Source organism: Frankliniella occidentalis, unplaced genomic scaffold (assembly GCF_000697945.3).
Source record: "Frankliniella occidentalis isolate FOCC.00 unplaced genomic scaffold, Focc_3.1 Scaffold62, whole genome shotgun sequence".
In the NCBI taxonomy this organism is placed as follows: Eukaryota; Metazoa; Arthropoda; class Insecta; order Thysanoptera; family Thripidae; genus Frankliniella; species Frankliniella occidentalis.
This window is the reverse complement of record NW_026267192.1, coordinates 1,249,335-1,259,697: the sequence shown is the minus strand read 5'-3', so window position 1 is coordinate 1,259,697 and position 10,363 is coordinate 1,249,335. Positions and strand designations below refer to the sequence as shown.

Here is a 10,363-nt window from a genome sequence, read left to right as displayed (position 1 = left end):
TCTGCCCGTCTCACCATCCTCTCTCTGTTTCTCTTTCTCTCTCTCCCCCTATCTATCTATATCCCCTATCTTCCCCCCCTCTATGGGCCCCCCCCCCTGACTCGCGGATGCCTAATTTGTTATTCCCTTCTCTTCCTCTCTATGCTCACCTCCTCAAGGTATCGGCACGCGTCCCCAAGCGGATGTATGTGTTTGTGTGCGGACGCGGGCCGCCTGCTCTCTGTATAGCCTCCAGTATCTTTTATCAAGACGTTTGCCGACCACGCCCCCTTTCTCTCGTGCCTGCGTGGGGCTCAACGTTGGTCCCGCGCCTTCTTTGCTATCAAATAGGTTTTTTTTTCACCCTCTGCTCATATCCCCTTTCATGAAAACAGAGATCGAAGTTGAGCCGGCTTATTACTATTATTGCTAGATAGCATCGACTAGTTTTGACTCGGCCAACGTTTTAAGCTTGTGGTAGTCAAATATTAGCTGTGGGTACTCATGCTCGAGTAGCTTTCGCAACGGCTTAGTAGGGACATGTTACTGCCATCGCGTTACTTTGTCCGATAGATTTTGAAATTTGACATTTATAAAATGTGTCGTACTCGTACACGTACAAACGTAGGTTGCTCGGGTTGCTCCCACCAAGCTGCTCGTCATTCGCTTTCGAGTCGATACGTAGTGCTTACATTTACATACAATCTTGAATTATTAGGGATCGTCCAGAAAGTACGAACTTTTTTCTCAAGATTCTTTCGGTTAATTTCGGGACCAAGGCGCCTGCGAGAGTCGAGGTAGGCCACCCCGCAGTACACGCATGCAGTCCAACTAAGATGTTGCCTACCCAGCAGGCGCCATATGATGAGAGCTGGCATGGCTGAACTTGGTAGTACCGTAAGGGTGATTGCACGACTTCTTCTGTGCAAATTTTTCCTGTACCCGGTAGGACAGTTTTTGACAGTGCAACTGAGTTTTTAAAAATAATGTTCTTCCAGCCCTGGATCCCCCCCTCCCTCCCTCCCTCTCTCTCTCTCTCTCTCTCTCTCTCCCTCCCCCTCTCTCCCCCGCTGCCCGTCCCGGGGTAGCGAACCGACACGACGGTCACGGCTCTAATTGTTCGTGTCCATGTCGTGACATTATCGAGTTACCACACACACGACACAGGAAGATGATTCCCCTCGTGACGGGCCTGCTGGAGCCGTACCGTACCGCATGTCATTATTGATGGCTCCTCCTTCTGCGAGGTCACAGGGAGGCGCATAGCGTATCCAGTGTTCGATCGCGACGCACGGCCGTATGTGTCTCGTGGGGTTCTCGTCGTGCGGCGCGTGAACGGCGGCTGCAGCGGCTGCGGCGCCCGCAACATGTCACAGCCGCCGCTGCTACCGCTGCGGCCGCGCGGGTATTGAAAGTCGACGCGCATAAAATGAAATGGGATCGCTTTGGGGCACATGATACGAGGACGTTGTCGACTGGACGAGAGTGAATGTCGGTTGAGGGAAGGGGGGGGCGAGGGAAAGGTGGGGCGAGGGAAAGGTGGGGTAGTGGTTGTGGGGGTCGGAAGGGGGACTCAAAATAGATCGATGTTATTTCTGCGTCTCTAATTCCACCGGTAATTACGGCGCAGGGCTGCTGCCGCCTTCACGCGGGCGCGCGGAACAAGGTTTGTGTGAGAAATGGACGAAAAGATGGGGGTAAGTTGACGATGACCGAGCGGGAGGGAAGGGTCCGGAACCACCGCACGCTCTCAAGGTCCCCGAGTGGTGCCGCTGAGGTTTTATTACCGTGTCGGATCAAGCAGAGCCAAAGTTTTGAATTTTTCTACAGAAAAATTGGGCTTAGCTCTTACGTCGGAAAAACGAAGGGGTTAGGTCGCACTTTTGCGGAAGGTGCAAGCTAAAGAAATTCCGAGTTTATGACTTTATTAAGGTCGAGATAAAGGTGGTAAAAATACTCAAAGTTACAAAAAGTAAGCAAAACTTTGTACTTTGGCCTTTTGATGTCCTTCGAAAGGCGCCAAGCAGTTCCAGCACGACACTGAAGGGACACTAAAAATTAACCGTCTTCGAAAAGCATGGTGTTGTGTGGACTTTGGTCCTGCCCACGCTTTTGCGTCTCACGCCCGTGTGTTTGTTTAGCACTCGCACACTTTGGCGCCGTTGGCCCAGGAAGCGTGGTTTCGCTCTGCCCTTCCCGCCCACTCAGGTGTCGGTCTCTGGTTGCAGGTGACGTGGAGGACTGCTGCGTGGTGGCGGTGCCCCAGAGCCAGTTCACGCCGCTACCCGAGGCGCTCTGCTGGGTCATCCTGGAGCTCACCTCGACGGGGCAGGCCGCCGTGCTGCCCGCCATCCTGCGGGCGCTGCCCAGGGCCTTCCCCGCCATGACCAGGCCCGACAGCAGCGTCGTGTACGACGCCCTGGCCAAGCTGTCGACCGACAGAAAGGTAAGGACTTGTGGCACGCATCGGAAGTTCTGCTGTGTGGGAGTAGGTGCAATCCTTTTTAGTTGTGAACAATAAGGGCGTCCTGCATGCAAAGCAAGCCATAGGGAAGTTGCTCGGACAGATTCGGTTGGCGCTTAAATTTTGGGAGTGGCTTTTTCTACCGTTCGTCCTCGTAATTTAATTGTAAAATGCCACGGAAATTCCAAAAAATAATACACGATTTATCACAACTATATGAGGGGGTTTTAAATTTCATGGAAAATGCCAGGAGCCAAAATGTGGACACCCTCATACTTTTTACCCAGACTGTCTACCAGGCCAGGACACGCGTTTACCTCTCCAGTGTACGACATCCGTCATGACCGCTTTCCTACCGACTCACATCATGTATGAGCTGCGCCCACCAGACTTGAAGTTGCGAACAGGAATACAAGCAGGAAGAAGGAAAAAATTGCAGAATTAAGAAGAAAAGACGAGTTATGACAAGGCAGTCGTTACGAGTGGAGTGTAACCGTGTGGTCAGACGGCTCGCTCGCTGCAGCCGCGCTCAGATTCTGCGAGGTGTGGTGCGGGTATATGGTATCGCCTGTCGCGTCGTTGTTGAAATAGGCCCCAAATGTCCCCGGCCGGTGCACAATAACCCTTCATGTCGACACCACACTGCCTCGCTCGCTCTCGCCGTCCTCTCCTCTCTCCCTCTCACATAAAGACGTCTGCTGCGGACTCAATCTCCATACATCTCCTGCTCCCGGGCTGACGTCAGTCCGAATGGAGTTGCGCGTCCCCACCGCAGAAATATGTAATTGTGTCTCGGAGAAGGACGCCGCCGCTCCCGGCCACCACCGCTGCTGCTTAGGACGGAAGAAAAGAGGCGGGGGGGGGGGGGGGCACTACAGGGGGTCCTCTGGGATACGGTTCCCAAAAGGAGAAGGGGACCTCCACGACAACGCAGTCCCGGTACATCTTTTGTTTGCGGTTAGCTGAGGAGCCCGGGGGGGGGGGGGTATATTTAGTGAGGTACTGTACTCCGTATACCATCGCTATGGGTACTGGGCCGTGCTCCTCCGCTGGCTGCTGCTGCTGCTGGAGCGTGCTCGGCTGGGTCGAGAGGGGGGAAGTCCTTTACCTCTTCATTGTGATTAAGCTGCCGTGTGTATCTAAGGAGGCGTGGCCTGGCGTAGCGTAGCGCTGTGAAGCAGGGCCAAATTTTCTTTACCACAAAAGCGGGCGGCCGCCGCTCCTTAAGCGGACGTCCAGGTCGTGACTGCCCCCCCCCCCCCTCCCCTCTCCCCGGTGCCCTCCTGTGCCCTCGCTCTTGAAGCGTCATTGTCACCGTGGCGATCATAATTGGATAAAAGTCTCCATCAGCCTCGCTGAGTGCGGGATTTGGGCGCACACAAGATGCTTGCGTCGTGTGAGGTGGCGCGGCATAGTTGGGCACTACGACTACGAAGGGAAAAAAAATTGGCTGTCGGGTGTCCGGTATGGTGGTGCACCAGGTGGTCCATTCGTGTCGCTAGCTCGGGTGAAATTATCAGCTCAGAGAGAGAGAGGGGGGCGGGGTAGGTGAGGGGGCATGCGTGTCTGTCGAGTGATCGAGTGACTGGCCGCTCGGGTCGAAAGGTCCGCGGAGTGCAGCCGTTCGGTGGAAAGGAACAAGAGGAAGTGGAGAGGAGGGGCTAGGGCCCGCTGGGCCGGGGGCGTGCATCAGGTGGTATCAACAGCGCGCCACCCAGGACGAGTGCTGCGGGAGCAGCTGCTGCCGCTGCTGCCTGTCCCGTGGCGTGGCCGGCGTGGCGTGCCGGGGCCCCGACTGCCGACTCGTCCCGCCATGCCGCTATTAGCGGAGAAAATTGAGCATATGCCCATTCCCCTTGAGGCACTCTGTCTGCCCGTCTCACCATCCTCTCTCTGTTTCTCTCTCTCTCTCCCTCTCTCTACTGCTTCCCTCTCTCTCTCTCTACTCGCTTGTCCAGCCGTCTATTTTACTCTCTGTCTATGTCTTCAGCTCGTATTCCTTCCCCTCTCTGGTACTCGAATCCTTACGTGTTCTCTGTTGATGACAAATAATAGAATTGCAGATCTTGCAATTCTTCTTTATTATTTTTAATACGACTCAGATGAGTGATTTTACAGTGACTATTTTACCGGGGGGCTTATTATGAGGATGTCTTATGTCTTCACTGTCACTATGTCAGTGTGTCGCCATCAAGGGATCCCCAACCGTGGTCTGCCGGTGTGCACTTGGTTCGGGATTCCTGGTCTCCCTTGTGGTCTTCCCAGGTCCCAGGTCTTAATAACTCCTCGCAGTTTTCCGGTCGGCAGGTGTACACGCTCGTACCAAGTTGGAGACCCCTCTGTCATCATCTAGCGACACTTCAAAATTTGAAATAGGCTACTCTGCATGAACGCACCGCCCCCACAGAAAACCATTTACTTGGTCGAACCAAGTAAAAATCCTTCGATTATTTCTGAAAATTAACAAAAGTTCAGTACCACTTGACTTAATTATTTTATTAATTAGAACTAAGACAATCTCTCGAGAAATATGTGGTTTACCTATGTCAATCTCCTATTTATAATGTATTTTATTCGAGCAATGAAGTTGAGCCTCCATCACCGTGCAGTGTATTCGAACGATGAGTAAAACGAACACGATTGACTTAGCGCCTGGCTGTGTACTCGACCATACACCTTACGCCAGGCTGGACACTGGTCAGCCGGGCCGACGCGGCACTTTCGCCCGGACATAAACTGTGAACACCAGGACCAGCGGGCCAATAATAATGCGGCTAATGACAACCACAGCATCCACGCCCCGATTACTGCCAGGACGCAATGCCTCGCCCCGGGGGCGTTGCTGCTCTCATCAGCCAGTGAGAGGAGAGTGTATAGTCCTGGCACTCCTAAGCCCCTGACTAAAGGAATTTGTTTGTTAGCTAAATCGACATTTATGTCGGATTAATGTTTTCCGGAAGTGCCCACCACCCGCCAGTATGGTGATGCAGGGACAATAATCAAATTTCATTTTCATCACTTTTCCTTGTCACAAGTCTTTTCGCATCCCTTTTTGTGAAAATTAAATTATGGCTTATAGGCTTTATAGGCGGCGACTCTGAATCAAAACACCCCCTTCTCTTCTTCTCACTTCTTCCGGGTCGATGGCCAATCAAGAAACCCTTTCGCAAATAGAGCGCCGATCATAAACTCGCCTATTACCGATAGTGGCGCTGATCACTCTATCGCGCGGATCATCTGTGTACAGAGCCGTGCGGGCAGCCCCGCCCTGCCCCGCCCCGCCCCGCGCACCTCCGCTCGAACAAATGGCCGGGCGGCGCTGCGGGCGCCACACGCGGCCGGCTCATTGACACAGCGACATGCACTCGCTGCACTCGCGTGGCGCTTTCTTTCCTTCCTTCCTCTCCTCGTGCAAATTATTATTATGCGGTTTGGGAGGGGGGATAACTAACTTCGATGGATGGAGCGGCAGAGAAAGGACGGGCGAGCAGGAGGGCCGGACGATGGGGAAAGGGGGGAGTGGGAGGGGGGGGGCATATACTGTGGACAGAGGTGGACCACCGCGTATTGGCCGCGGAACACAACCCGCGCCTGGTGTTCCATAGGGCATGTTGACTAAGTACTTAGTGTTCGGACTAATGCCATTCTGGTTCAGCGTCAATACCATTTGTAATGTAATTGTAACTGCGCTCTTGAGAGCTACCGCATGTGATGCCCTAAGCGAGCCGCCGACGAGGCCACACACACCACCGCAGACGTTTGTCTCACACCTGGCGCCTGTGTACGTGCGGGTTGGCAACCCACTCGGCTCGGGTGCCGTGTGGGCGGCCGTGCGTGCAGGCACGCAGCAGCGGTCGCACACCTCACACACCACGCTCACGCCCTTTGCCTCCCCACGGCCCCAGGTCTACCAGACGGCGCGCGGCTACTTCTTGGTGACGCCCGAGACGCGGCGGCGCCTCGCGTCCATGCAGCACCACTCGTCCTCGTCGCCGTCGCGCCGCGGCCGCCGCTCCATGCTGCTCTCCAACGAGGAGGCCATCGTCATGGTGCACGGCGACATGCAGACCGAGCGCGACGGCCACCGCACGCACCAGTGCGTGCAGACCAACCTGGCCGACGTCATCTGCGGGGGTACGTACGGCTAGCTGCATCAGCTGCATCGGCTGCATCGGCTGCATCAGCTGCCTTTGCTCATGCGTGTGTGTGTGTTCGCAGGCAACCCCGAGGACAAGGTGCTGTACCCGCGCGCGGACCGCCTCAAGGGCGCCGAGTGCGGGCGCGTGCTGGAGCGGCGCCACTCGCTGCGGCTGTCCACGCGCCTGGGCCAGGCCCTGCAGCGCGCCGGCTCGCTCCGGTCCCTGCCGCCGCGGCCGCCCCCCGCCGCCTCCACCGCCGCCGCCGCGCCCGCCCCCGCCGGCCCGGAGAGTAAGTTGTGCCGCGGCCCTCGGCGACCTCGCCGCCCTGTCCTGCTGTGTACTCACCCCGCTGTCTGCCCCCCACAGAGAAACAGTCCCTGCTGTCGCGCCTGTTCCGCCGCTCCGGCCGCAGCAGCCGCGGCCCGCGTGGACGGCGCGGCCAGTCGGCGCCGCCGGGGTCGTCGCAGCCCCGCGAGCAGCCCCCGCACCAGCCGCGCTCGCCCAGCCCCAACATCCGCACGTTCTCGGCGCAGTTCCCCCTCCAGGACGAGGACGACGTCGAGAGGCACCCCGCCGACTGGTTCAACCCCGGCGTCACCACCCTCACCTCCGTCGCGACGCAGACGCAGCCCCCCTGCAGCCCCTGCCCCTCCTCCTCGCCGCCGGCCAGGTCCTCGACGTCTCCCGCCATGTCCAGGGTGAGCATGCGCGTCCTGTCGGCCGCGACCCGGCGTGTCTCAAGTAGAACGCATTTTTACCTGCCATGTGTTCTTGTCTCCTTGCAGTGGGACGGCGCGGGCCGCGCGTCCACGCTGCCGCGCAGCCTGTCCAGAGGGTCGCCGCGGCGCGCCCGCCGCCTCAGCGACTCGCTGAGCGTGAGCCTGCTGAGCGCGGGGGGCGGCGGCAACCGGGCCGCCAGCCCTGCAAGCCACGTTAGCCACGCCAGCCACGCTAGCCACGCTAGCCAGGCCAGCCACGCTCCCACCACGTCCTCCGTGGCCGCCGCGAGCCCCAGCCCCTCCAAGATCCCCTCTGGCAAACACCTGATGGCGGGGGCCAGGAAGACATCTCCGTCCAACACCCTGCTCTCGTCCACGTCCAGCCGCGCGAGTCGGGCTTCCACCTCGGGCATGAGCAAGGCCTCGTCGGGGTACAACTCGTCCCGGAGCACGCCGGGCAGCACGCCGGGGACTCGGAGTGGCTCCCCGACCGCCACGGCAGTGCGCAGGTCGCTGCCCGCCCCCAGCAAGACCCCCTTTACGGTGTGTTACGTGCCTTTATCTCTAATTTTCAGCAGATGATACATTATTTCCGTTGTTTCAAGTTTGAGTTTTTCACCCTACTTATTGTTGGTCCATTTTACCTCCTCCCACCCATCTCCTTACCCGAGATCACGTTTACCCTCTCTATGATGACTTCGATTTGACGAGGGGGGCGATTTCATTTCCTCTCGCGCTCTCTCGGTTGCCACTCTTGCCGCTTTCTTTGCCTCCCCGCTAATCGGATCGTGCTCGGAGGCGATTGCCTGCGCGTCGCGCTGCCCGCTGGCTTGACCCCTTTTATGACCTCCCTCCCCCTGCTGACCACTCTCTTCTAATTAGCGCGCTCGCGCCTCGCCGCGCCGCTTTTCTATACAGAGACACCGCCGGCCTGCCCACCGGCGCCGCGCCACTGGCCGCCGAGCGCTGAGCTCCGAGCGCACTCTTTAGCAAATTCCATTCAAAGACGCTGTCCGTGCGCTACGCTAAAAATGCACTTTCCAACAAATTAGCTGAGAGGTGTGACGCCGCGATACGGCCATGCATTCTTGGGCAGGCTTGCTCCTCCCTTCACCTCGCCCCCCCCCCCCCCCCCCCCCTCCCCCCCCCCCCCCCCCCCCCCCTATTCCTCTGTCTGTCTCTCCTTCTCTGTTTATCCGTTTCTTGAACGTCTTCTTCGCTCACACGATATCTGGTTTTGCAGGGCTCGCCTTCCTCGACAAGCACGTCCCTCGGCTCCGTCCTGGGCGGGCGCAACTCCACGACGACCACCACCACGATCAACGGCGCCAACACCAAGATCTTTGTGCAGCAGCACAACACGCCGGTGCGCTCTGTCATCACGATCGAGAACAGGTCCGGCGGCAGCCTGGCGGCCACGCTGGGGACCACCGTGGGGGGCCCCAGAAGCCGCGGCCCCGTCCTCGAGACGAGCTTTGACCGCACCGTCCCCAAGAGCACCGAGAGCGGCAGCGCTGGCTCTCCGTCTGAGGACGGAAGCACCTCGGCATCGCCGCCCGGTCCCGATGCGGAGAGGTATTCCAGCAACAAGATCAACAACCACAACCTCAGCGGCAAGCCGGCGACGTCCTCGTCGTCGTCCTCCTCGTCGACGTCGTCGGAGGAATCGCTGACCTCGGCGGGCTCGCTGGTGGCCAAGGAGGCCGAGATGAACAACAGCCGCAAGCAGTCTGCTGTCGCGGGGCCCGTCGGCTTCCTGAGGGAGAGCCTCAGCTACAAGAACATCCTCAAGGAGGTTCAGAACTTCGCGGGAGCCCCGCTGCCGGCGCCGCTGCCGGCCCAGCCGCTGTCCGCCAGCCCGTACGCGAGCCTCTCCGACCTGTCGGTGCACTGCAAGTCGCTGGCGGCGCAGAGGATCCTGTCGGGGGTCAGCATCAACTCCATCGACACGCTCGTCGAGGTGAACATGGCGGCCGAAAAGAAGCAGGCCAATTGCGACGTGACCATCCGCACAGACTTTGGCATGGTGTGATGGGGTAAGGGTGCGACGGCAGCCCAGCCCGTTCGGGAAACAAGCGTATATTTATTCGTGCCATATGTTAAGGCCGAGCTCAGACTCCCGTGCCTAGGGGGACTCGCCCGAGCCCATGCCTAGTAAGTGTTTGGCGTGGCACCCTGAGTCCTCCACTGGGGCCCTGGGTTTGGCCCTGGCCTCGAGATGTCTCGTCTCCCTCTGCGACTCTCAAAAGGAGCTTGAGCCTTGTGCCCGCCAGGGTTTCGGTTTTTGCGATCTTTCTGAGTGAAAGCTGCGTGGAAGACCTTAAGGGAGAATATCTCTCCCCCTGGCATCGCTCTCGTTTCGTGAGACAGAGATGAAAAATTTGTCAACATGGCTAATTTTAAAGTGACAACCCCAGAGCCCATGTATTTTAACTCATGAATTGACAGTTTAAACTGCGATGGTGACCTGACCGATCAGTTTCCTTCTTGCCAATGCTGGTTGCAGGAGAAATGTCTTATTCTGTCTTACTGCTTCTAATTCCTTTACTACTTAATGCTGTATAAATTATCAAGTGAATTGTGAAGGATGCCAAAAGACCATTAGGAAAGCTGAAATAGCATTGTCATTGCTCAAAGCATACATGCAATGACAAGATAAGTGCCTTACTATAGTATTTTTCAGAACGACTTTGTCAACCTTTTGTTCATTGAAAATGACATGCGAGATCATAATTGTACTACTCTATGTATTACTTAAAGCGACAAAATAGGATTTTTGGCCCTATAAACATGTTACATGATCTGGTGTTTTTGAATCTCAGACCATTCATTAGTTATAGATCAACTTTTGTATTATTCAGTCGATCAGAGCTAGATGAAGAGGAGCTTTTTTGTGAATAACGTGTAATAAATTGACTAACAGTGCCCTGTGCTTATTATATACTACCGTCTTTCAGTTTTCTCCTTATGAAAGAAGTTTGTGAGACTGCACATAAAACTTACACTAACGCTGAACACAAAACCATCATGATATTATTGTACTGTTGTGTCGTGATCCTGAC

General features: G+C 56.8%; 1 protein-coding gene across 1 annotated transcript in view; it reads left to right on the top strand.

Moving 5' to 3' along the window:
* The window catches only part of LOC113211260 (mucin-5AC), a gene marked incomplete at its 5' end in the record, with an annotated part of 27,305 nt that extends 17,079 nt beyond the window's left edge, over positions 1-10,226 (top strand). The window contains 6 exon segments of the mRNA XM_052267983.1: positions 2,208-2,425; positions 6,349-6,577; positions 6,662-6,871; positions 6,949-7,280; positions 7,368-7,844; positions 8,545-10,226. Of these exon segments, the coding sequence (XP_052123943.1) occupies positions 2,208-2,425; positions 6,349-6,577; positions 6,662-6,871; positions 6,949-7,280; positions 7,368-7,844; positions 8,545-9,333 (2,255 nt within the window). The 3' untranslated portion in view covers positions 9,334-10,226.
* Between the last annotated feature and the right edge of the window lie 137 nt (positions 10,227-10,363).